Below are 26,908 nucleotides of genomic sequence, written 5' to 3' on the forward strand. Positions count from 1 at the left end.
GGGGGGGGACAGGGGTCATTGGAGCCCTGGAGGGGGGGGGGTGCAGCTCTGGGGGCTGCCTGCTTCGGGATAGGAGCAGACTTGGGGTGGGGGTGATTGGGAGGGATCAGATGGGAAGGTGTGACCCTGGGGTGGGTGTATTTTAGGCAGTGAGGGAAGGGAAAGGGGTAGGTGCAGGCCTGGGGGTTGTACTTGATTTGGGGGAGGGGGAGGACTCGCAGCAGCTCTGGTTTGTGGGTGCATTTGAAGGAGGAGCAGCCCTGGGTGTAGATGATGGCTGGAGCACCAGGGGAGCAGTTCCAGGCGTGATCACGCAGGGAAAGGAATAAGGCCACACTTCAGTTTTTGTTACCCAGCAAACTGTCGTGTAGCCCGGTCCTGGCCCTTCCCCCTTCTCTCAGCCTCTCATTGGATGAGTCATTTGTTTTGTAGCTGCCTTTAAAATATAAATAACCCTTTTCTGTCCAGGAAGTGTGGTTTGCTCAGAGTTTTGTGCCTAACTCTGCTCTTCTGTTTTGACTTGTAAATGTGAGCTCCGATGCCGTCCTTGTCCTCCCCACTCTTGTCGTTTGTGCATTTGGTGCATTGGCGCGTGTGTCAAATGCCCATTCTGGAGGGCAGCGGGAATCACTGAATCCCCCCCATGAAATAAACGAGATGTCACGTAGCCAAAAGAAAAGCTTCCGTGGTGTGTGTGGAAGAAGGAACCTTAGGGGTGGTTAGATCAGTGTTCTGCTGACCTTGCTCTGAACTGCGACCCTGGCGTCAAAAAGGAGACTTGTTCCTTGCTTTAGTGCGTTAAAGGGAGGTGAAAGTAAAAGCAAAGGGATGAAATTAGCCGAGGGGCAATTTCAAGGTTGCGTATCAGAGAAAGCTTCCTGGTTGTTATCAACTACTCGTCTTGTGCCAGCAACAAACATCTTGGAAGGGAGATTAAATCTCATGCTTCAAGGCTCAATCCAATGTCCAAGTATTAGAGGCGGGAATGAGACCTAATGGGGCAACAGGTGCTACACCTTCCTCTGAAGCAGCCAGCGCTAGCCACAATCTGTGACAGGGTATGGGACCAGATGGACCTTAGGACTGATTTGACCTAGCAGCCCTTACGCTCCCCGGTCAGGATTGGTGTCGTATTGTGCCAGGTGCTGTACAAATGCATAGATGCAATCCCTGCCCTGAAGAGCTGATATCCCAGGCCTTGATCTGGTAAGAAGCTCTGTTCAGATGTGCCCCTGAATCGCCATGGATACATTTTCAGGATCAGGGTCTAATTGAAGTCAGGATGCAAGAAGTGGGTCTAATAAACAGTATGGGGGTGACTCAAGGTGACTGATAAAATCCCACTATCACATAGCTAGGGAACAGCTGTATGAATCGGATTCTTGCATTTGCCCAGTTCCAAATGTTTAAACCGCAGGTTATTTTCTATATATGTATATATATTTCTATTCAAAATAACACCGTCATTTCCCAGATCCCTCCAGGTCTCCTGGCCAAGCCCTCCCCAAAGTTCAGGGACTGCCAGGTTCCCCAGAAACCGTCTCCTATTGATAGTCTCCTTGGGGAAGTGGTGGAAGCTCCACCCTTGTGACCTTTGATGGGTTGGATGGATTAGTTTTAAAGGTCCTGGGGGAATAACCCTGCCCTGGTCTCAGGGAGATAGATTGGAGGAGCGCCGTGCCTCAGTTTCCCCATCTGTACAATGGTACTGACCTCCTTTGTAAAGAGCTTTGAGATCGGCTGATGAAAAGTGCTATATAGGAGGAAGGTAATATTATTATTATTAGGGCTTTTCCTTTGCTCATGTCCATGGCTGTACAGTAACTCCTCACTGAACGTCGTCCCGGTTAACGTTGTTTCGTTGCTGATCAATTAGGGAACATGCTCGTTTCAAGTTGTGCAATGCTTCCTTATAATGTCGTTTGGCAGCCGCCTGCTTTGTCCACTGCTTGCAGGAAGAGCAGCCCGTTGGAGCGAGCTGGTGGGGGCTTGGAACCAGGGTGGACCGGCAGCCCCCCATCAGCTCCCCGTTTCCCTAAGTTCCCTGTGTGGCAGCCGCCCAGCAGGCTATCAGTTGCCGGCAGTTCAGCTGCCCCTCCCCCCACTGCCATGTGCTGCTCCTGCCCTCTGCCTTGGAGCTGCTCCCGGGAGCCTCCTGCTTGCTGTGTGGGGGGGCGGGGACAGAGGGGGGCTAATGTCAGGGTGTCCCCCTCCCCCCTGGTCCTGCACCCTGCTTACACCATCTCCACAGAGCAGTGGGGGGACACGACAGGGCTCAGGATGGAGGGAGCTTGCTGGCAGCAGCTGCTGTCTCAACTTGCTGATCTACTCAAAAAGGCAATGAACTTAGAGTAGGGTCAGCATACTTAAAGGGGCAATGCGCATCTCTCTCACACACACGCACGCACGCACACAGTGTGTGTCTCTGTCTCTCTCTGCCGTGCTGTCTCCCCTCCCTCCATTTGTGCTGCCTTGTAGAGTGTGAGGCTACATTAACAACAATGTGTTAACCCTTGAGGGTTGAGCCGAGTGCTAGTTCATCATTTAGCAGTAAGGCATTCCCTGGGAAATATCCCACCCTCTGACTCCACCACCTCAACCAAGCTTCACAATCATCATTGCTGTGGACAGTATTAAATTGTTTGTTTAAAACTTATACTCTGTGTGTGTGTGTGTGTGTGTGTGTGTGTGTGTGTGTGTGTGTGTGTGTAAAATATAGTCTTTTGTCTGGCGAAAAAAATTTCCCTGGAACCTAACCCACCCTGTTTACATTAATTCTTATGGGGAAATTGGATTCGCTTAACATGGTTTCGCTTAAAGTCGCATTTTTCTGGAACAGAACTACAATGTTAAGCGAGGAGTTACTGTATCTGCTTTATGCTTTTCCGACGGGCGTCCAATGTTTCTCACGTCCTCACCTCTGCTAAATGGCTGCTTTGGGTCAAAGGTGACTATAACCTTTCCCATTGCTAATAAGTCTTTACATTTGTACCTTTCCCCTCCAAGTGCTTTGCAGGCCCTTCAGCTGCATTTCTGATCCTGGTTTCACCCTAACTTTCTGCATCACGCTTCAGAACCAAATCAAGAGCGTGTACAGTATGTGTCAAGAAAACCATGCGCTCTAGTATCCTCTGCAAGGATGGTGAGATTGTGAGCCTTGGAAGAAGGGTCTTGGGAGAACACAGCTCTTTCCTTGACACGTGGGTTTTGAGATTGGCAGGGAATGTCTGGGTGCGCTTTCGCTTTCTGCTCCTTCTCCGAAGGGGAGGCTGTGTCAGTCTGATGCAGACTGGTCTGCTCTATACAAACACTGTATTGCTGACAACAGATGTAGGCACTGGTGAAGCACTGAAGCCTGCTCTGGTCTGCCCTTGTATCTAAATCCGGTTCAACGCTGCTTCGGCTCACCCCGCCCCCACCCCCACCCCCGCCATGCCTGTTTTCAGCAACAGGTCGTTCTTGTTGCGTAGACAAGGTTTCGTTATTATTCCTGTTTTTTGCTTTGCCCTCTGACTCTGTGCCCTGGGGGTTAGTAAGAGAGAGGGGTCGGGGGTACAGTAAATCAGGTATCCTTCACTTTGGGGATGGCACGGGGCTAAAACACAGAAAAGAGCAGGGAAAACCCACTCCTAACAACAAACGCAGCCAGAATCATAATGGGGGAAAAGCCCTCATTTATTCCCCTCTGAAACTCTTCTCCTCCAGTCTGTCTACCCTATGGGAGTTCGTTCTCTCTCTCCGTTTCTAGCTCTAGCTGGAGGAGAGACGGAAGAAGATCAGCTGCCAATCTGCCAGCCAGGGAATCGGAGGACAAAGCCTCTAGGCCTGGAGGTGCAGTTCCAGGAGGCCGATTTCCAGAGAGGAAGGATGGTGCAATGGTTAGGGAGCTAGCCTGGGACCCGGGAGCCTTGGGTTAAGTTCCCTGCTCTGCCAGAGACTCGGGCAGGTCAGTTAGGCCCAGGTCCACGAAGGTGTTCAGGCTTCTAACGACCACTGATTTCAAGTACTGTTGGGGAAATGGGCTTTAGTCCCTCCGCGCCTCACTTTCCCATGTGTAAAGCAGGACTAACAGCACTTACCCTCGCTACTGCCCCGTGGGCTAAGTACATCACAGGTTGTGAGCTGCTCAAATATTACAGTAACGGGACAGATACGATGGATCTATCCCATTGTAGTAGGACAGGGTTACAGTATAGGCCAGGACTCCTGGGTTCTCTTTCCAGCTCTTCCATTGACTTTGCCGATGTGACTCTGGACAGTCTCGTAAGTTTTTTGATGTCAGTTTCCACCTCTGTGAAATGACCGTACTTTTACAAGCGTGTGCTGCTTTTGAGTCTGACAGTCACAGGGGTGTTGTAAAACTGAACTAGTTCATGTTTGGACAGGCGGGGGAAAATGAGACACAGACTTGAAGTGACTTCCCCGAGGCCGGATTACGATTAGAACTCGGGAGTTTCTAACTCCCAATTCTCTTGGTTCATCTAGACTGGGTCACTGGTGCTGTCAGGTCTTTTGAGATCCCCCAATAAATTCTCTATAGAATTGCAAAGGATGAAGTAATACAATCCCCTTGCCGTCTCTCCCACCTTAACCTACAGTCTGATGGAGTTAAAAATGCAGGGAGAGGGATTTAAAATTCAATGCTGTCCCACATTCAGGAAGAGGGTCGCCACCTGTCTCCAGCTCTTGCTGGTCTTTCTCAGACCCTGCAGGCCAGTCTCCTGCTTCAGGTCCCAAAGTGATCCCTGCCTCGTTGGCTGAGAAGACACTTCTTATAGTGCCTCACAGTTGGGTGCGTTATAGGGGGATTGTGCTTTTCTCAGGGGCGTCCGGCATTAGTTGCTGATGGAGATGACACAAACCATTACTCTGTACACGATACAGCAACTCCTATGTTTCAAAGGGGAAAAAAAGGTCTCTCTAGGTCACGTAAATATGTTTCATGCACTGAGGTTTATTCTGCTTTAACTTAATAGTTATTCTCTTCCTTCTGTGGGGATGAATTTTTTTCTTTCGTTTTCAGTAACACTTCTCTATCCGAGACCCAAGTCAGGGAGCATGAATTTTGACATCCCCCATCAGCTTATGCAATATTGCTTTGCTGTGTAGCCTCTGGAAAGTGACTCAGAACCCAATGGGAAGTGCCCTTTTTTAACAGGCTGGTTTTCATTGTCACAGCTGAGCCCAGGTGTGACAATGCGGTTCTGGCGGAACCCAACTGAGAGTGCCAACTCAGGACAAATTGCTCAAATAGGGCAGTTACAGCCCAAGGCTGGGGTTTTTTCCACCCCTAAGGCAAACCAAACTAGCCAGACTAGGAGGACTTCGGTCTCACCCCACTGGCTAACCGCAAGTCTCCCAAGCAATCTCCTTAGACACTCCAGTTTCCCAGTACTCCCACCAGTGCCACTCGTTATGGGGACAAATGGTTATGAAAACCAATACCCCAGTAAAAGAAAGGAGGTTCTCCTGATCCCAAAGGACCAAGCCCCAGACCCAGGTCAATATACAAGTCAGGTATTACCCACAAATCACGCTGCTGCCAATCCTTTAGAATCTAAAATCTAAAGGTTTATTCGTAAAAGGAAAAAGATAGAGATGAGAGTTAGGATTGGTTAAATGGAATCAATTACATACAGTAATGGCAAAGTTCTTGGTTCAGGCTTGCAGCAGCGATGGAATAAACTGCAGGTTCAAATCAAGTCTCTGGAATACATCCCCCGCTGGGATGGGTCCTCAGTCCTTTGTTCAAAGCTTCAGCTTGTAGCAAAGTTCCTCCAGAGGTATGAAGCAGGATTGAAGACAAGATGGAGATGAGGCATCAGCCTTATATAGTCTTTTTCAGGTGTAAGAACACCTCTTTGTTCTTACTGTGGAAAATTACAGCAAAATGGAGTCTGGAGTCACATGGGCCAGTCCCTGCATACTTTGCTGAGTTACAAGGCGTATCTGCCTTCTCTCAATGGGTCCATTGTATCGCTGGTGGTCCTTAATGGGCCATCAAGCAGGCAAGGCAGAGCTAATCTCAGTTTGTCTGGGATGTCACCCAGAAGCATAGCATAAGTTTGCCATACAGACAGTATAGAGCCAATATTCACCATACAGACAGTATAGAGCCAATATTCATAACTTCAACTACAAAACTGATACACACATATAGACAGCATAATCATAACCAGTAAACCATAACCTTGTCCTAGACACCCCATTTGACCCCCTTTATACAAGATTTGGGTGCCACTACAGGACCTTGGTTGCAACAATGATCTATACGGTCCCGGTTTATGTCAATAACGTCACACCAGGTGATGGCTGTAATACGCAGCTTGTCTTTCCATCGGAGGTGTCTTTCCATTCCTCTCCTATGTAGATCCACAACGTCCAGGCTGCATTGTAGAATCATAGAAGATTAGGGTTGGAAGAGACCTCAGGAGGTCATCTAGTCCAGCTCCCCGCTCAGAGCAGGACCAACCCCAACTAAATCATCCCAGCCAGGGCTTTGTCAAGCCGGGCCTTAAAAACCTCTAAGGATGGAGATTCCACCACCTCCCTAGGTAACGCATTCCAGTGCTTCACCACCCTCCTAGTGAAATAGTGTTTCCTAATATCCAACCTAGACCTCCCCCACTGCAACTTGAGACCAGTGCATTACTGAGGGCACCGTGCCAGGGAGTGGCTTGGAAAGGAGTCAAACATCAGCTACTTCCCACTGGCTCACCTCTTGGAAGGCCCAAGTTGCCGTAAACGCAATGAACTCTGCTGCTCTATGCTCTGCCCTTGCTCCCTCTTTGCTCCTGGCTCCAGCTCAAGCTGTTGACTGTGCTCTATTACAGAGGTCCCCAAGGGGGGGGGGGAGCAAAGAGGAACATCGGAAGACTGGAAAAGGGCAAGTATATATATAAGAAGGGAAATAAGGACAACCTGGGGAATTACAGACCAGTCAGCTTAACTTCTGTACCCAGAAAGATACTGGAGCAAATAGTTAAGCAATAAATTTGCAAATACCTAGAAGATAAGGTGATAAATAACAGTCAACAGGGATTTGTCAAGAACAAATCGTGTCAAACCAACCTGATAGCTTTTTTTGACAGGGTAACAAGCCTTGTGGATGGGGGGAAGCAGTAGACGTGGTATATTTTGACTTTAATAAGGCTTTTGATACTGTCTCACATGACCTTCTCATAAACAAATTAGGGAAATACAACCTAGATGGAGCTACTATAAGGTGGGTGAATAACTGGTTAGAAAACCGTTTCCAGAGAGTAGTTATCAGTGGTTCACAGTCATGCTGGAAGTACATAACGAGTGGGGTCCTGCAGGGATCGGTTCTGTTCAATATCTTGATCAATGATTTAGATAATGGCATAGAGAGAACACTTATAAAGTTTGCGGACAATACCAAGCTGGGAGGGGTTGCAAATGCTTTGGAGGATAGGATTAAAATTCAAAATGATCTGGACAAACTGGAGAAATGGTCTGAAGTAAATAGGATGAAATTCAATAAGGACAAATGCAAAGTACTCTACTTAGGAAGGAACAATCAGTTGCACACATACAACATGGGAAATGACTGCCTAGGAAGGAGTACTGTGGAAAGGGATCTGGGGTCATAGTGGACCACAAGCTAAATATGAGTCAACAGTGTAACGCTGTTGCAAAAAAAGCAAACATCATTCTGGGATGTATTAGTAGGAGTGTTGTAAGCAATACACAAGAAGTAATTCTTCTGCTCTACTCTGCGCTGATTAGGCCTCAACTGGAGTATTGTGTCCAGTTCTGGGCACCATGTTTCAGGAAAGATGTGGACAAAGTGCAGAAAGTCCAGAGAAGAGCAACAAAAATGATATAAGGTCTAGAAAACATGACCTATGAGGGAAGATTGAAAAAATTGGATTTGTTCTGTCTGGAGAAGAGAAGACTGAGAGGGGACATGATCACAGTTTTCAAGTACATAAAAGGTTGTTACAAGGAGGACAGAGAAAAATTGTTCTTGTTAACAGCTCAGGGTAGGACAAGAAGCAATGGGTTTAAATTGCAGCAAGGGCGGTTTAGGTTGGACATTAGAAAAAACATCCTGTCAGGGTGGTTTAGCACTGGAATAAATTGCCTAGGGAGGTTGTGGAATCTCCGTTATTGGGGATTTTTAAGAGCAGGTTGGACAAACACCTGTCAGGGGTGGTCTAGATTATACTTAGTCCTTCCACAAGTGCCGGGGCCTGGGCTAGACGACCCCTTGAGGTCCCTTCAAATCCTATGATTCTATGATTCCAGGGTGCGTGGTGGGACCCAGGCCAGCCCCCCACAGGAGGCAGGGAGAAAGCGCCACCCAGCCCTGCCCCCAGCCACGGCCCTGCACCTGGTCCCGTCCCCCGCCCAGCTCCGCACCCAGCTGCAGGCCCAGCTGCTGGCCCCCACCACGGCCCGGCTGCAGCTCCGCTCCCAGCCCTGTTCCTACCCCTATCCTCAGCCGCTGCCGGTGGCTCCGTTCCCGGCCCCAGACCTGCCCCCAGCCTCGGCCCCCTGCCCTTGGCCTCCCTGCTCCCGACTCTGGGGCGACCCTGAAAAGTTTGGGGACCGCTGCTCTATTAGGTCTAGGACCCAGTTGCCTGAGATATGAAGCCTTTCTGATTGGCCATGGGAGTTAGAATCCGCTGACTCTTCCTGCCCTGGTGGGAAATTTTCAGCTGGTTCTGGTTGGCAGCTAGAACTTGGGACAGAGCAACAAGGATCTGGAGCTGCTGGTGGCTTCTGGCCTCCAGCAAAAATCCACAGAGGCCAGTGGAGACCAGCTGGAGGAGCCTAACTGGGTTTACTCGAACTGGCTCTGTGGGGGGAAAAGCAGGGGGGTGTTGAAACTCTTGGCTCTCATTGGAGGGCCCTTGTCCATCCTGGTTAAGATTGATGAGGCTGCGGCCACTAAATAAGATGTATTTGTGCCATCGACCTTCTACCTGCCCTTTAGGAGTGGGGAGGCTGGTTAGTGAACAGGGCTGGTTTCTGCTGGTTTGTGGTTGACTGATGGCTGGTGGTGGTGGAAGGTGTCCAGTGGTGGAACCTCAGTAAAAGCTTCTAAAATTAAGCTCTGCCCCTGCTGCAGAGAGGATGGTCTCAGGGCCAAAGCATGTCCTAGAGAAGTGCGGGGTGAACGTGGCATAGGTGTTGCGGAGACGTACTGCGGAGGGAATGCTGGGGGGCATAGATGTATATTGCACTTGGGTCTGTAAGCTCTGAGCTTTGTGGTCACCTCGGGAAGGGAAGGGAGTGCTACACCATGGACTGGCTGCCAAGAGATCTTCATAGCCAGCTCTCCTGAGCCTCAGTCTTATGGCTGATCATTCATTCGCTCCCCGGAAGGCAGATGCAATGGAAAATCATGGCTGGGAAGGGAGAGGCATCTCTCATGTAGAGCTTGACTATTAGGATCAGGACTTTGGTTACTCTGTATTTGGCAGCGGGTTGACCACTGCGGGAATGGCGTGTCCAGGTCTGGTGCCCACGTGTCAAGGAGGATGTTGATAAATTGGAGAAGGTTCAGAGAAGAGCCACGAGAATGATCGAAGGATTGGAAAACCTGCCTGATAGTGAGAGACTCAAGAAGCTCGATCTATATATCGCAACAGAAAGCAGGTTAAGGGGTGACTTGATCACAGTCTATAAGTAGCTACATGGGGGACAGGAATTTGATAACAGAGGGCTCTTCAGTCTAGCAGATGAAGGTCTAACAAGATCCAGTGGCTGGAAGTGGAAGCCAGGCAAAATTCAGACTGGAAATAAGGTTGAAATTTTTAACAGTGAGATAATCAACCATTGGAACCATTTACCAGGGGTTGTGGTGAATTCACTGGCCATTTTAAAATCAAGATTGGAGTATTTCTAAGAGATCTGCTCTGGTTCAAAACCAGAGTAAGGCCTGTGTTATGCAGGAGGTCCGAGCAGATGCCCCCTGCAATCCCATCTGGCTTTATGATCTCTGATGGTGTTCAGTGGGGAGCTGATGCAGTGGCTGGGGTGATGCATTCCCTTCTACTGGTGTGGGTCAGAAAAGCAAAGCAGTCACATTAAAGCCATAACCAGGTTTAACCCACAGATGTCACTCACAGGGTTCTAGTCACGTCTCCCTGATCAGTGTAGACAGGAAAGCCTTCTCCCCTTTGTAACCATGTTAAGCACAGCACATAGCATGTTTTTATACCACTTGTTCCTAGCACAGTGTCAGTGCTTGGAGACAGGGCCTTAAACTAACACACACACACACACACACTTTGGAGAAGACTTAAAAACACAGTCTGTTCTTCATGTCAGCCCCTGGCTTCACTAATGTGTGATTTCAATCAATGGGGTGCACTTTTATCAGGCCCATGCAATTGGTGGGTTTTGGTAAAGTGAGTGGTATTTAGTGCTGTTGGAAAACACCCTGGACACCTAGAAGATCTGTTTAGCTAGAGAACTAGTACAGCCCAAACCACTTGGGCTACTCCCACTCCTCTGTCACTGTCCTTATTGTCTGTATTTACCGTAGGTCTAGGTTTGGCGTCGTGGATCAGGACCCCATTGTGCCAGGCGCTGTACAAACATGGAACAAAAAGACCATCTGTGACGGAGCAGGGAGCGGGGCAGATTGGACCTGGGAATGTTGCAAGGGGGTTGCATTGGGGATGGGGGACTTCCCTTGAAGGAAGCTACCTGAGCTGTAACCTGAGCCAGGAGGGGGGTTGGGAGAAATAACACCTTCTGCCCAGGAGACTGAACAAAGGAGAGGAGGAGCTGGTGGGAGGGGGAAGAGAGGAGCTGCGGGAGGAGTTTTGGTTTGGTTTCAGTTTGGGCTGGATGGTGCAACGCAGGGAACCCCAAGCTGGGGGCTAAGCTCCCTAAACCCCCCAGAAGGACTTGATTGAGGGGTTCTGGTTGTACCTACATGCTCTGCTTGGGACTGTGTTCCTGTCATCTAATAAACCTTCTGTTTTACTGGCTGGCTGAGAGTCACGGTGAATCTCAGGAAGAGAAGGGTGCAGGGCCTTGACTCCCCCACACTCCGTGACACCATCCCTACCTCAAAGAGTTTGCAGTTGTGGTATCAGATAAGAGACAACAGATGGGTGCCAGAAAATGAGCCAGTGCTGGTCAGCGTGACGGGCGGTGGTGGGATCAGGCCAGCAGCATGGCAAAGGGGAGTTTTGAGAAGAGATCGCAAGGCAAACCATGAGCCGGCTTTGTGGACCTTTCCGGCGAGCTCCTCCCCAGCGTGTGGGGCAGTAGGGGAGAAAGCACGAAGGTGCTTGTTTCGAAATGTAACAAGTGTCTGAGGCCGGCTGACATCATGGGCTGATGGGAGGCAGGGGTCGATGACTCAGTAGCATCTGAGAGATGCTGGGTGGGGATAGGCTGGGAAGGGCCTTGAAAATGAAGACAAGTAGCTTGGTTCATGGGGCTGAGACGGCAGAGCCAGTGGATGGGCATAGTGTGCCTCACCCTCACCTGGTGGCATCACCTCTCTGGCTCAGAGGTTAGTACAAGTCCCATGGTCCATTCGGCCATTGGCACCTTTGCTGAGACTGCCGGCAGGTGGGCAGAGGTGGCATGTCGTGTCACTTGGCTGGAAGTAACAACGTGCCAATGGGAAAAGATGTGCACGGGGAAGATTTGTATTTGATCCACCATCCCATAAAGAATTCGATACGTTTACCAAAGCACTGGAGCAGTGATGGACACTTCAAAGGAACCCAACCAGCTTTGGGAGGAGACACCACACTGCACGCACACCCCTCCCCCGCCCACGACACAGCTGATAAATGAAGCACGCCTCCAATTTAATCTCTAGGAATTTGGTAATAGCAGCCAACATGAGTGTAGCATGACGATACCAAACCAGGATCTGCTGGGTGTAAACCCCAAGGGGAGAGAGGAATGACCTTGGGCGATGTAACATACAGCTGCTGTGTTCCACCGCAGAGGTGGTTGCATTTCAGCATGATTGACACAGTCCCAGAACGGATGTGTGATGGGTTCCCCCCCGGGTGCCACCTGGAACTGGGGTACCACTGAGCCCCATGACCCAGAACAAGGAGTAATGGTCTCAAGTTGTAATGGGGGAGGTTTAGGTTGGATATTAGGAAAAACTATTTCACTAGGAGGGTGGTGAAGCACTGGAATGGGTTACCTAGGGAGGTGGTGGAATCTCCTTCCTTAGAGATTTTTAAGGCCTGGCTTGACAAAGCCCTGGCTGGGATGATTTAGTTGGGGTTGGTCCTGCTTTGACCAGGGGGTTGGACTAGATGATCCCCTGAGGTTCCTTCCAACCCTGATATTCTATGACCCACCAGCGTGGGCTCCCTCTCCCACTGCACTGCTGTGACAAGCTACAAAGCCCTTCACCAGCATACATACAGGTAGGGGCACACTCAGATGCAGTTACAAGCAGAATCTCTGACCAGCCCCTGCATTGGTAAGGATACTCCCAGCTCCTCAGACACATGCCCCCTCTGGAGTATAAACCCCAAATTATACCATCTTGGGCTGCACAGGGAACCATGAAGCATAAGCTCATAAAATTTGCCCCCTCCCTCAATGAGGAGAGGAATATGCAACAGCCTTTTGCCCCCGAGTTATGATTCCCACACACTTCACTCCAACTCACTGGTTTAGATAAAGCAAAAACAAGTTTATTAACTACAAAAGATAGATTTTAAGTGATTATAAGGGCTAGCAAACAGATCAAAGCAGATTACGTAGCAAATAAACGAAAACTAAGCTTAAGTTACTAAATAGATTGGATGTGAAGAGCAGATTCTCACCCTAGGAGATGATACAAGCAGGCTGCAGATTCTTAAGGGGCAAACTGCACTTGTTTTGCAGCTTGGAATCCCCAGGTGTTCCATAAAATCTCTTTAGCCTGGGTCCAGCACTTCCCCCAGTTCAGTCTTTGTTTCTCAGGTGCTTCCAGGAGTCGTCTTGTGTGGGGAGTGAAGAACCCCAGATGATGTCGCTTCCTGCCTTATATGCTTTTGCATCTGGCAGGAGCCCTTTGTTCCCAAAGCTTGGTTCCCAGACCAGCTTCTGGAAAAATACTGACATCCCAAGATGGAGTCTAGAGACATGGTCTCATCACATGTCCTTGTAGAATCATAGCAGCCATTCCAGGTGGGAGATATGCCTCTCCTAAGGCCTATTGTCTTTTCCTAATGACTCATTGCCCTGAATAGGCCCTTCCCAACCAACTATTAGACTGAGGGCATCTTGTCCAGTGGGCGTTACGCAAGTGTAACTACATTTGAAATACAGATACGTAGTTAATATTCAGAACTTCAGATACAAAAATGATACATGCCTACAGATAGAATAATCACATTCTGCAAAGCATACATTTTCCAATGACACCTCACATGACTTATCTTGCATACAATACATCATCATTATGTCATAATCACATCATAATATCACTGTGAAGAATGTGGGGTGCAGTGTCAGAGGATGCATGGTGTGTAATCTCCTTTGGAATGAAAGGCACCAAAGAAACGGGGAGGTTGAACTTGTTCTCATTCCGGCTTCCTTGGGGTTTAGCTGAAATTTCTGTTTGTGTGCACCCAGTAGGGTAAAATAATTGGATTCCGCCTGATGATGCTGTCATGTTTGCATCTTAACAGGATGATGCCCATAATATAAACCAAGACCTCTTAATCACTGTCTCCATCCGATAGACCTTTGATGGTCAGGAAGATCCGACCTATTTTGTGATAGTTGGTGACTCTGGGTCTCGATGTTTGTAGAAAACTCTGGGGGCAACTTCCCTTCATCCCAGCGATGCCCATGATCTCCAAGCACCTCACCTCTTGTGTATTTAGACTCTCTTGCTGCAGAGAGAACAGGGCTCTTAGCTCAGCGGTAACTCGGGGCAGAGGAGAAGCCAATGTCTGCTCTGCAGTCCTTCCTTGTGATGGGGGTGGATCTCAATGTAGCCATTGGTGGGTGGATGGTCACCATCTTAGTTCTCTCCTTGCGTGGTCCTCTCCATCTGCTCAGGCCTGAGGGTACCTGTGCTGGTCAGTGCCTCTCTCCAGCCTTAGTGACAAGTTATGTCATTCCTCAGACCAGTGTTGGGCTAGGCCTGGTTCCCCGGGGTGCCACTCATTTTTCTCTGCAATACTGATCACGTGGTGCCACTGATCTCATGATGGGCCAATGCCAAGCCAGGGCAAAGGGTCGGGGTTAGGTCGCTCAGGCTCAGTGCCTGTGCGTGCCTTAGCGGCCTAGGTCTCTGGTTTGAAACATAGTTCAAATCTCAGCCCTTGTTCTTCCCGGGCCAGCTCTCCTGAATTTATTGTGCAGCTCTAAACAGCCACGGTCTTTTCATAGCTGTGTGGGCGCGAGATCCCACCAGACTTCTGATCTGGATGGGGGCGTTATTCCTTCACAGTTGCTCTTAGGGGTCAGCGGGTGAGAATGGTGACGTCCGGGCCGTGTGGAGCGACTGCCGCCGGACGTCAGCCCCCGAAGAAATCATTCCAAAGCTTTGAGCGCGAGGGCCTTTTTGGGGTGAACCGGGCGTGGCTGCATTGGGAGATTCCATGTCTTGGGAACTGGCTGGCTTAGCCGCAGTCTTTTGTTTGGATTTTGCTGCCTCGTTATATTTTGCAAACGAGAAACAAAGCCCAACGTTCCAGGTCTTTTGTGCAACCCGGAAACGCAATGATTCAGCCCTTTCAATCCCTCTGCTCATTTCAAGTTCTGGCACCAAGCCCCCACCCCCCAGGGAAAGCTTCCAACCCACCTCCCACGCACCCACAGGCCCGGCTGTCCCCCCAATGCCGTTAGGCCCCTGCCTTGTCACCCAGGTCTTTTCTGCAGAGCATTGAAAACTGTCTCTAGAAGCATCATTCAGTCAGGGACTGGCTAGTGGCTGTGGGTCCGGCAGGGTTACCATATTTTGAGTGTCCAAAAGGAGGACACTCCACAGGGCCCCGGCCCCAACTCCACCTCTTCCCCAAAGTCTCCGCCCCAACTCCGCCCCCTCCTCTGCTTCCCGCGAACATTTGATTCGCGGGAAGCCTGAAGCAGGCAGCAGGTAAGCGGGGGGGTGGGGGGATGGAGGGAGGAGGCGCGGCCCAGTCTGCCACCCCTCCACCCCAACCGAGCGGCACCCCCGGCGCCCAGCCCAGCACCCCTGGCGCCCTGCCCGGCCCCGGCCCCCGGCCCGCCCCCCGGCCCAGCACCCAGCGGCGCCGGCCCCTCCCTATTTTCCCGGACGTGTTCGGCTTTTTGGGATTTCCCCCCGGACGGGGATTTGACGTCCAAAAAGCTGGACGTGTTCGGGAAAATCCGGACGTATGGTAACCCTAAGGTCCGGGGATCCGATGTGTCCCCAGTGCCTTAAGAACTCGACAGCACCTCCGGGCAGGTGCAGCCTGCGGGAGAACTGGAACCTTGAGCTCCAGGAGGGCGACCTGCCAGAGATGCTCGTCGTCTCCTGGCCTGTCGTTTTTGAGAGGGGCGGTGCTCCCCCAGCAGTGCTCAGCACCTCTGCAAATCAGGCCGTCGGCCTCACCTTCCTCTCGTTCCCCAGCCGCTTGGCACTGCTTGGAACTCAGCTAGCCTGGAGGAGCAGCGCCGTGTGATTTCTTAGTGGAGAAGGTGAGCTGGTAACGGAAGATGATAGGAAGGCAGAGCTGCTCCGTGCCTGCCTTGCTTCACAAAAAAATAACGCGACTGGCCGACTAGCGAGGTTACCATAGACAATAAAGGGGAAGGGATGCAGATGTGAAGAACACGTCAGATCTTCTGACTAATTTGAATGACTTCAAGTCAGCAGGGCCAGATGCGATTCACCCCAGGGTGCTGACGGAATTAGCTGAAGAAATCTTGGAGCCACTGGCAGTAATATTTGCAAACTCATGGATGACGGGAGAGGTCCCGGAAGACCGGAGAAAGGCTAACGTAGTGCCCATCTTTTAAAAGGAGGAACCAGGAAACTATAGACCAGTCAGCCTGACTTTGATACCTAGGAAGCTACTAGTGCAATGTATAAAACATTCAATGTGCGAATACCTGGAGGATGAAGGGGTGATCACTAGCAGCCAGCATGGATTTACTAAGAACAAAGCATGCCAAACCAGCTCAATTTCCTTCTTTGGTTTGGTGGATGGGGGAATGCGGTGGACATAATATACCTGGCCTTTAGCAAGGTTTTTGACATGACATGCTGATAGATAAGCTAGAGAAATGCAGGCTCAGTAGAACTACCATTAAGTGGATACAAACCGTGAGTAACTCTTAATGAAGGATGTCGGAGTGGAGGGAGGTCTCAAGTAGGGTTCCATTGGGCTCTGTTCTGGGCTCGGTGGAAAATGCTCAGATACTATGGGGGTGGGCCTGGGGTAAGATCATAGACGGCTCAAACCACACTGGGTGAAGAGGGAAGCCGCGCTTTGGGCCAGCCGTGTTATCAGCTGGTCGCAAACTCAGTTAAAAGCCATAGCACGGGCAGGGCCATATACAGCACAGGATAGCATCACTGTAACGCCGTGAGTCTTGCTCGCAAGCACGGGGGAGATCTGAGCAGGACTGGATTGTCAGGTCATATTTTATGCTCTATGAACATCCCCCGCAAACCCATCCTGATGGAGCCCAAAGTACCGCATGAGCTTTATGTGTACGACAACGCTGAAATGCAGCCGCTTCTGGGGTGGAGCGTGGTAGCCAGCATGCTGGACAGCAGTGACAGGAGGGGGAAACTTGCTTAAGAAGTCCAGAGTAAACCTTCTGTGAACCGTGCCCTAGGGTCTGTGGCATCCACAGCAGGCCGACCGGATGTGGGCTTTTAAGATCTCTGCAATATCCCCCCCCGGAAAGCGGCAGGGGACTCGGATTAGAACTTGCCTCAGCAGGAAGAAGCGTTGGCTGGATTTGAGGTTATGGTTGAAACCCAAGGGTCAGAGCTATAAACCGTCGCTGTGTCTGGGCATGTGTGGCAGCCACGGAGTGTGAGTGAGTGCATTTGCACCCGTGACCCGCTTGGAGCGGGTCTGGATGAAACACCTGTGCGCTTTGCACGGCGGATGGAGCTGCACCACCAGCAGAGTGAGGAGGGGCGCTCACCCCCAGCATGCTGGGGCAGGCAGGGCCATCGGCGAGAGGACACAGACTGGCACTGCCATGGGACCCAGAGGGCAGGGGAGCATGAGAGCCAGGGGCCAGCGGTGTAGGAGGGGAAAGCCCTGCCCTGCCCTGCCCTGCAGGAAATCTGGATTGGGGCCGGGCTGAGACTGCAGCACGAGGGCCGAAGAGGAAACGCTGTGGAACAAAGAGCTGCCCGGAGCAGAGCCAGCCGCATTTGAAAGCAGCCAGCTCGCTCCCAGCTGATCCGGTTCCCGGTGGAGTCGAGAGGAGCCGGGGCAGGCTGTGGGGCAGGGCACCCAGGGTTTTCTGCCTAAGGCTCCAGCCCCACGCCAGGCACAGACTGAGAGACGCGCGTCGGCTGTCAGCAGAAACTGCTCCGTTGGGTGCTAGAGGGTGCTGTGCTGCTGGGGGTGCTACCCACCTCTGCGCATCGACCCCCCCCCGGGCGCATGCCACAAGAGCAGGGGAGCCTGGCTAGTTACCTTCTGCTACCTCCGATTCCCCTGTCAGCGGCATTTGGCATTGGGATTTTTCTTCCCTTCTTATCCTAAACTCTAGCTGTGCTTTTATCAAACAGCTGCCACATTCCACACCAGAGGTGGCTGCCTTGTGGTAATGGGGGAAATGATTCCCATGCTAATGCATGCAGGGCTTGCTTATTTCACAGGGGAGCTGAAGATTAATTAGCTCATGCTTGTGAAAGGGCTTGGAAGGTGGGTAAAGCTAAGTGTCATTTCTTGGGTGGGGTATTTTCAAGCAGAGTGGTCCCTCCTTTCACTGGAGGATGCAGGGGCTGATGTGTGACTATCCCTGCACCCACGGGAGATCCTCCTGCCAGACTTCCTCTCCCAGCACCCACAACTGGCTCACGCGCCTTCGACTGATCGCAAGGGCGGTTCATCGTCTAATGCGTTCTGGCGCTTTGCTATCAAAGGCCACGTTCTCGGCTCCACCCAGCCTCCACTGAGGACAGCTGAGATGGGAGCTCGCTGATCCTGGGGCCCGTTCTGTGCCCAGGGCCTGCTCGAAAGTGCACTGACCCCTACGGCCATCTACCAGCATGCTGCAGCCCCGCCTGCCTGCCTGCCGCGGCTTGGCCTCTCTGCTTGCAGCTTCTGTGGAGGCTGGTGAGTAGGGTCCAGCTGTGTCACCTCTGGTCTCCCCTAGAGCTGCTGTCCGGCCTCTTTGCAGCACTAGACCAGAGCAGAGAAGGCTGGGCTGCAGCCCACAATCGGGTCCCGAAAGCTTAAGAGCCATGCCAACTCTTCAGAGAGGCTAAGGAATGAATCCTCCACCCCCCTTTGATGCAGGCAACCTTGGCTCTGTTTTAGAGAAGGGGGCCAGAGAGCTGAAGGCCCAGCTCCATAAAGTGATGTAAGAGCTCAGTGGTTTGTGAACTCACCCAGGAGGTGGGAGACCCCCCCCGGTTCAAGTCCTACCTCTGGCTGATCGTGAGAAGGGATGTGAGCTGGGATAATAGGCAGCAGGTTTAAAACAAACAAAAGGCAGAATTTCTTCACACGACGCACAGTCAACCTGTGGAACTCCTTGCCAGAGGATGTTGTGAAGGCCAAGACCATAACTGGGTTCAAAAAAGAACTAGATAAACTCATGGCGGCTAGGTCCATCAATGGCTATTAGCCAGGATGGGCAGGGATGGTGTCCCTAGACTCTGTTTGCCAGAAGCTGGGAATGAGCAACAGAGGATGAGTCACTTGATGATTCCCTGTTCTGTTCATTCCTTCTGGGGCACCTGGCACTGGCCACTGTCGGAAGACAGGATACTGGGCTAGATGGACCTTTGGTCTGACCCAGTAGGGTCATTCTTACGTTCTTATGGACCTACCACCCCTCAGGTGACTGCCCTCACCACTAGGCTGTAGAGTCATTCTCATTCCTTTCTGCCTGAATTAATATTTAATCATTAAAATGGAACAACTGTGTACATCCCATAGTCCACTGGTCGGGGCACTCACTGGAGAGGAGGTAGATCCCTGTTCGAATCCTTTTTCCCATGGGATCAGGTTTGCCATCTTTGCCAGTCCAGGGAACTGCTAATCTGGTATTTCTGACAACGAGGTCTACTGGATAGAACCCTGGACTGGGACTCAGGAGACCTGGGTCTTTTCATGGCTCTTCTGCCGAGTGACCTTGGGCAAATCACTTCCCCTCTCTTGCCTCAGTTTCCCCATCTGTAAACTAAGGGTAATAATACTTGTGTCCTTTGAGACCTACGGCTAAATGGAGCTAAGTCCTCTCGTTTGTGTGTATGCATGTGTAAAAATAGCTTGTAACATCGGACCCACCACGTCTTACTCACCTGGCTTTAATTTTAAGGCAGCATTTAGAGTACTGGACTCCTTGGTGTGTTTTGCTGTTTTGGTGACATGTTTAAAATCTCGCCCACCGTTTCCTGCAATCTCCCTTGGTCGGATTGTCAGAGCTTCAGCCCCCCAGAGCTTGTTGGACAAACTGTTTTCTCAAAGCCCGGTAGATTTCATTCTTTTCCCTCTAATCAGATTCCCCAGCAAGAAACTTACGAAGGAGGACAGGAGTACTTGTGGCACCTTAGAGACTAACAAATTTATTTGAGCATAAGCTTTCGTGGGCTACAGCCCACTTCTTCGGATGCATAGAATGGAACAGATAGTGAGGAGATATATATACATACAGAGAACATGAAAAGGTGGAAGTTGACATACCAATTCTTCTAAGAGGCTAATTAATTAAGATGAGCTATTATCAGCAGGAGAAAAAAAACTTTTGTAGTGATAATCAAGATGGCCTGAGGCGTGGGACTTCTGTCGGTGTAGTTAGGGCCACGCAGTGTCCTGGAGACACTTACTTACACTGGCGGTTGGCTAAAATTCTTGTCAATTTCACGGCTGTGACTTGACAAGAAAGGCTGGTAGGTTCCCTGCTGTGAACCCTGTGCCTGGCTGGCAGCTCCGGCCACCTGCTGGGAACCAGGCTACTTCCCGGCTCCCAGTTCCCAGCCGGGCCGCTGCCTGGGCTCCCCACTCTGAGCCCGGGGAACGGAGCTCCCAGAGCTGTCGGAGTGCCGCTGCTCTGCAGAGACAATAGCAGTGTGAAAGTTACGCACATGTGAAAAATCGGGACGGAGGTGGGGGGTAATAGGAGCCTATATAAGAAAAAGACCCCAAAATCAGGACTGTCTCTATAAAATTGGGACATCTGGTCGCCCTATGTGAAATTCAGCTTTAGCGGGGGCGAACGGGGTCACAGCATGGGGCTGTCACTTGGGCGTGGATGGGGGCTGCAGCAGTGAGCCTCGTATGACTGTCAGTGCCCCACGCTTGGCTGTCAGTGCCCCACAATGCCCTACTTTAGTAGGTACAAACACTCCTGGTGAGGACACACTCCAGTGGCAGGAGGAGGGTTGTGTGGACACCAACAAACGACTGAATTACCGGGATGGCTGTAGGTCGACCTAAATGAAGTCCACCTCCTTGTTTTTACAGCTGGTGACAAGGTGGACTTTGAAACTGCGTGGCAGGGTTAACGCTTGGTTAGTCACCAGGAGAGCAAAACATCTGCTGTCCCGGAGCTTAGGCTGCAACATGTGGTTTTGTTTGTTCCCCCCCCCCCCCCCCCCCCCCCCCCCCCCCCCCCCCCCGATGTATCCAACTTGAACCAGTTATTTGTCTGACACCTGAACTACACCTGTGTAACCAGTTTGGCTGCTGCACCTTCCTCCCAACTGCGTGCAGTGCCGGGTGCTGTGTGCGTCTTCCAGGCATGCTGTGTCCTGCTAAGCTACGGGGGGTTTCCCAGCACACATCGATAAACAGCATGGCCTGCTGGGACACACCTCTGTTGAGTCAAGGTTGTGTGGTGAAAAGAGCTGCTGTGTGATCACAACTAACACACTGGTTACAAAACGTGGCTGTACTTAGAGGTGATGGGCTGTTCCCCAAGGATCTCTGACTGCTCCACGAACATTTAAACCTCACCCCGACCCTGTGAGGTGCATTGCCATTAACCCCGTCTGCAAATGGGGGAACCAAGGTCTAGATAGACTCAGGTTGAAATTCTCAGAAGTGGCCTCTGATTTTGGGTCCCTCCATTTTTGGGGCACGCACCATGGAACAGCTGGTCCCTGACTTCCAAATGTGCCGGGACGCCCTGTCACCCACTGATTTCCCCTAGAGCCTCTGAAAACCCGAGTGTCCCAAGCTCTATGGGGCAGGAACTGTCTCTTTGTTTGTGCAGCCCAGTGGATCCTGGTCTTGTAGGCGCGACACTAATACAAATAACAATAAGTCAGGCACCCAACTTTTAGTATCCTGCAGAGATTCCTGAACAGAGCTGGGAACAGAACCCAGGAATCTCGACTCCAGTCCCCTGCTTTGCCCACGCATGGTGCAGATGCTTTCCTTTGGGAGGCATGACCCATAAGCAGGCCTAGTCGCACTGCATTACAGCCATGCGCCGGCCCCTTGAGGTTCACAATAATAGAATGTAGAGATGGAAGAAGACCCATAGGCCTGGTCACCCCATTTTGCAGGTGGATAAATTGTATGTTAAGCTGGTGGTGGCAGGATCCTTCTAGAACTGAGGGTTCTATCGTGTCTGACCACTCCCCCAGATTTCAGAGAAGGGGTTCTGATGAATGGGTTCCCCCTCGCCCGCACACGACGCTCGTGGTTCCCATGCCCTGGTTCTCTTTGCTTCCTTGCAGATACCAAACTGTTGGAAAAGTCCAGCTTGCTGGTGCATTTCACAGAGAAGCTACAGGCTGAGTCCTTTGCTCTCCAGACCCCTAGGTAAGTAGAATGGCTCTGACTTCTTCCTTCTCAGGCATGGAGGAGGCGTGACCGCTTCCCAGAGCCAGCAGCACCGGGATGTATCCCCGCTGCCCCTACAACGGCTGCACTGTTATCTTTGGAAGTTCATAGGCAAGAGTAGCTGACCCTTTCCCTGGTCCCTCGCAGCACCGAATGCCTCTGACTAGCGGAGGCTGTCCGTGCCCTGGGGAGGAGGGGCTTTCACAATCAGACCTTTCTTCCTTTCCAACAAAAATCCACTGAGTCAGCCAGACACCAGTTCCTGGCTCCCCAGCCGAGTAAGAGTGGGAAGTGGCTCAGGATAGACAGAGCCACGCTTTCTCCTCTGTCAGCTGTTGTCAGCTGCTGTTGTCTTTCAGAGGAGACGTTAATAACTTAGTGATCTGGACCATAGAGCCCAAGTGACTTTTTTGCAAGAGTAAGGGGAGGTTAAGTGTGGGAGCCAGGCCAGATTGCCTGGTGGGGAATTACGTTCTGCCTTCCTAGATCCCCTCTGCAGCTTCAGTTTGATGCGTTTTGCTTCTTCACGTCCTCCCCAAATTGCGGTGTGTTTAACAGCGGCCAATGTTCCACCCCAGAATCAGCTGCACCGCAAGAGGTGAACAAAGCAATCCTCCTGCGTGCAGGTGTCTCTTGCTCTCTCACCCCACCAAAATCTGCGAGCCAGATTCTGCCACGCTTATTCCAGCTGACAGTGGGTCGGGGCGCAGCATCTGGTCTGATCTGGCAATGGTAACGTTGCACAGCTAACCTTTAACAGCAGTTCCGTTATGCAAAGATAAAGATAACTGGACTTGCCTTGGTTACACGCACCACAAACTCTGCGGCGTGTGCGACATAGCGTGATTGATGTGGCAGCAGGTGCTCTTGGCTTTTGCACGCCTTGACTTTCAGACGGCAAAAAGGGTATTTTTAATGTTGCATTAAGAGCGAGGTCTGCATTGAGTATCCAGGCTAAAGCCCCGGAGAAGCCAATTATCCTGTTTGTTTCATTAAGCCCTCGGCGTCACACCTCGTTGAGGGCAGCGGGGGCAGGAGACAGCATCTTTGCTGCAGGCAGTTTGGCTGTTCCCCAATGAAAGCTGCGGGTGTGTTGAAGTTCAGGCTTTGCTTCATTTCTTTTTTTTAAATGAACGAAGCAAAACAATTCATTGCAACTTTGCCCTCTATATCTTGCACCCTGCCCCAGTGGAATTGCCCCTCTGCCTCAAGAATCTGCCGCGTGCTCCTGGGGAAGGCAGATCTTCATTGAACTCTGCTGCAAACCCAGCAGAAGTGACTTTGGTTTTGTTTTTGAACCGGCTCTGTCTATAGGTCAGGGCGGGAAACCAATGGCTCCGCGCTGGAACCGGGCTCGAGCTCCCCAGAAGCACTGCAGACCCTGAAGATCAAGTGCCAGGGGCAAATTGCGGAGATGAAAGGCGTCAGTGGGGAGGTACGTAGGGGGAGGGAAGGTACCGAGTGTCAGCTCTTGCGGCCCTGCGTTGTCATTTGCCCTGGGTTTGTACAGCGCCTAGCAGGGGCTGGTGTCTATATAGAGTTGCCAACGTTGTCTTTCAAAAATCTGGAACTGTTTTCTTAGCCCCTGCATTGGTGGGGGGGGGAGGGGAAGGAGGGGGAGTAGCCTGGGCCCACCAGTGTCAGGGTGGGGTGCCCAGTTCCATATAGGGTTTGGGGAGCGGGGCTGGACCGGACCATGTTGGCAGTTGAGGAAACTTCCTCTCCCTGCAGTGGTCAGGCTGTCTTGGCGGCCTGGGCCCAGCTCCAGGAGTGACCAGGGTGGCGGGGTCGGGAGGAGAGTGGAAAGAGACTATAACAGGGTTCAAAAAAGAACTAGATAAATTCTTGGAGGATAGGTCCATCAATGGCTATTAGCCGGGATGAGCAGGGATAGTGTCCCTAGCTGGGACTGGGCAACAGGGGATGGATCACTTGATGATCACCTGTTCTGTTCATTGCATCACAGGCACCTGGCATTGGCCTCTGTTGGAAGGCAGGATACTGGCCTAGGTGGATCTTTGGTCTGACCCAGACTGGCCATTCTTATGTTCTGTAGCACTATGGACAGTACCATTATGGAGGTTGTAGATTAGAGAGCAACTGAGGAACCCGTCTGCAATTCTGGCATCTGGAAAATCACTCTCTACAAGGAGCTCCCAGACTTTTAAAAAAGAACAGGAGTACTTGTGGCACCGTAGAGACTAACAAATTTATTAGAGCATAAGCTTTCGTGGACTACAGCCCACTTCTTCGGATGCATATAGAGTGAAACATATATTGAGGGGATATATACACACACATACAAAGAGCATGAACAGGTGGGAGTTGTCTTACCAACTCTGAGGCCAATTAAGTAAGAGAAAAAAACTTTTGAAGTGATAATCAAGCTAGCCCAGTACAGACAGTTTGATAAGAAGTGTGAGAATACTTACAAGGGGAGATAGATTCAATGTTTGTAATGGCTCAGCCATTCCCAGTCCTTATTCAATCCTGAGTTGATTGTATCTAGTTTGCATATCAATTCCAGCTCAGCAGTCTCTCGTTGGAGTCTGTTTTTGAAGCTTTTCTGTTGTAAAATAGCCACTTGCAGGTGACCAGACAGGTTAAAGTGTTCTCCCACTGGTTTTTGAGTATTATGATTCCTGATGTCAGAATTGTGTCCATTAATTCTTTTGCGCAGAGACTGTCTGGTTTGGCCAATGTACGTGGCAGAGGGGCATTGCTGGCACATGATGGCATATATCACATTGGTAGATGTGCAGGTGAACGAGCCCCTGATGGTATGGCTGATGTGATTAGGTCCTATGATGATGTCACTTGAATAGATATGTGGACAGAGTTGGCATCGGGCTTTGTTACAAGGATAGGTTCCTGGGTCAGTATTTTTGTTCAGTGATGTGTGGTTGCTGGTGAGTATTTGCTTTAGGTTGGGGGGTTGTCTGTAAGCAAGGACAGGTCTGTCTCCCAAGATCTGTGAGAGTAAAGGATCATCTTTGAGGATAGGTTGTAGATCTCTGATGATGCGCTGGAGAGGTTTTAGTTGGGGGCTGAAGGTGACAGCTAGTGGTGTTCTGTTATTTTCTTTGTTGGGCCTGTCTTGTAGGAGGTGACTTCTGGGTACTCGTCTGGCTCTGTCAATCCATTTTTTCACTTCAGCAGGTGGGTATTGTAGTTTTAAGAATGCTTGATAGAGATCTTGTAGATGCTTGTCTCTATCTGAGGGATTGGAGCAAATGCGGTTATATCTTAGAGTTTGGCTGTAGACAATGGATCGTGTGGTGTGTCCTGGATGGAAGCTGGAGGCATGTAGGTAAGTGTAGCGGTCAGTAGGTTTCCGGTATAGGGTGGTATTTATGTGACCATCGCTTATTAGCACAGTAGTGTCCAGGAAATGGATCGCTTGCGTGGATTTATCTAGGCTGAGGTTGATGGTGGGATGGAAATTATTGAAATCATGGTGGAATTCCTCAAGGGCTTCTTTTCCATGGGTCCAGATGATGAAGATGTCATCAATGTAGCGCAAGATTAGTAGGGGCGTTAAGGGAACGAGAGCTAAAGAAGCGTTGTTCTAAGTCAGCCATAAAAATGTTGGCATACTGTGGGGCCATGCGGGTACCCATAGCAGTGCCACTGACTTGAAGGTATATATTGTCCCCAAATGTGAAATAGTTGTGGGTGAGGACAAAGACTTTTTAGTTTGTTCCTATAGCTTGGAAATGGCTTGTTAATAGGAAGAGCAGGCTGCGTACTATAGGCAGTGGTTTGGTAGCTGTGTCAGTCACGGGATGTTCGAGAGACATGGTGGGGGAGGCAATATCTTCTGTTGGACCAACTCCTGTAGGTGAGAGAGACAAGAAGTTGGTCCACTAAACGATAGTCTGAGTGTTGTCATGCAAGCGAGCAACAAAAAACCCCAATCTGTCATCATTCTTGTATCCCACCGCACACACCACAATCTCAGGTGGAGTCCAGTTTATTACTCAGACCAGCTCTGCCTCGTGTGCGCCACAGCCCTTGAGAAAGCGATGTTCACAAACGTGCGTTTCTCTTTGGAAGATCATCTGGCCTTTGAAATCTCTCTCGTTTGCAGTTGGCGTATCGAATTATTGAACTGAGCAAATTACTCAAGGCCAAAGACTGTAAACTGCTGGAGCAGAGAACAAGGTAAGGATGCTCCCCAAACTCCTGGATGCACCTGATTTAACATGGCTTCCTTCCAGTGCGTTTCTCCGTGGGGCTTATTTTATAGGGACACTTGTTTATTTCACCAGCATGAGGGGGCAGGTCTGCTCTACAAAACTGGCCCCTCCTTCCCCTACAGATCTCCTCCTGTGTTGGAATCACAATCTGAGCAGCCAACTTCAATGGCAGTAAATATTTACTATTCTTCAGTCCCGTAGCCCTGCAGAGATCACCCAGCGAGCTGGGCGTGTGGTAGAGAAACCTGTACAGTGCATGCCTCGCTCTAGCCAGTTACCTGACTTTTAGCCTACGTTGTGTTTCCCGTTCTGCCTGATCCTCAGAGGATATGAGTCTGCTACAGTTCCCAGCTAAGGGACTTAAGCCTTTAGCTCAAGCTGGAGAGGTGCATGCTCTCAACTCTGGAGGGCCCGGGTTCAATCCCTGGTGGTGATCAAGATGGCAGTTGCTCCAGTCTAGGAGCTCACTTTCAGGGGTGCTGATGAAAGTTTGGGATGCAAGTCGGGGGGAGCCCATTCCCTAGAGTGCTGTCTCTTGGTTTGGCTCAGGCTGGCGTCCCTGAGCGGGCAGATCTCTGAGCTGAAGGCAGAGCATCAGCAGCTGAAGGGCCGGGCGGAGGATCTGGGCAGCGGGAACTGTGCCAGGAAGGCGGAATACGACGTGCTTCGCGAGCATTACCGGCTCCGGGACGGGGAGCTGCGGCGAGCGGCCGAGAAGGAGCAGGAGCTGATTGAGAGCCTGGTGCGGAAGAAAGTGAAGGCGGCCGAGCACCAGAACAAGAAGAACGAGAG

At 50.9% G+C, this 26,908-nt stretch overlaps 1 protein-coding gene across 1 annotated transcript in view; it reads left to right on the forward strand.

Annotated features, from left to right (window-relative positions):
* Positions 1 to 26,908, forward strand: part of LOC117889182 (autophagy-related protein 16-2-like) — a gene marked incomplete at its 3' end in the record, with an annotated part of 27,314 nt that extends 406 nt beyond the window's left edge. The window contains exons 2-5 of the mRNA XM_034793103.1: positions 21,812 to 21,896; positions 23,232 to 23,352; positions 26,008 to 26,081; positions 26,666 to 26,908. Of these exons, the coding sequence (XP_034648994.1) occupies positions 21,812 to 21,896; positions 23,232 to 23,352; positions 26,008 to 26,081; positions 26,666 to 26,908 (523 nt within the window). The remainder of the gene's footprint in view (positions 1 to 21,811; positions 21,897 to 23,231; positions 23,353 to 26,007; positions 26,082 to 26,665) is intronic.

Source organism: Trachemys scripta, chromosome 1 (genome assembly GCF_013100865.1).
Source record: "Trachemys scripta elegans isolate TJP31775 chromosome 1, CAS_Tse_1.0, whole genome shotgun sequence".
In the NCBI taxonomy this organism is placed as follows: Eukaryota; Metazoa; Chordata; order Testudines; family Emydidae; genus Trachemys; species Trachemys scripta.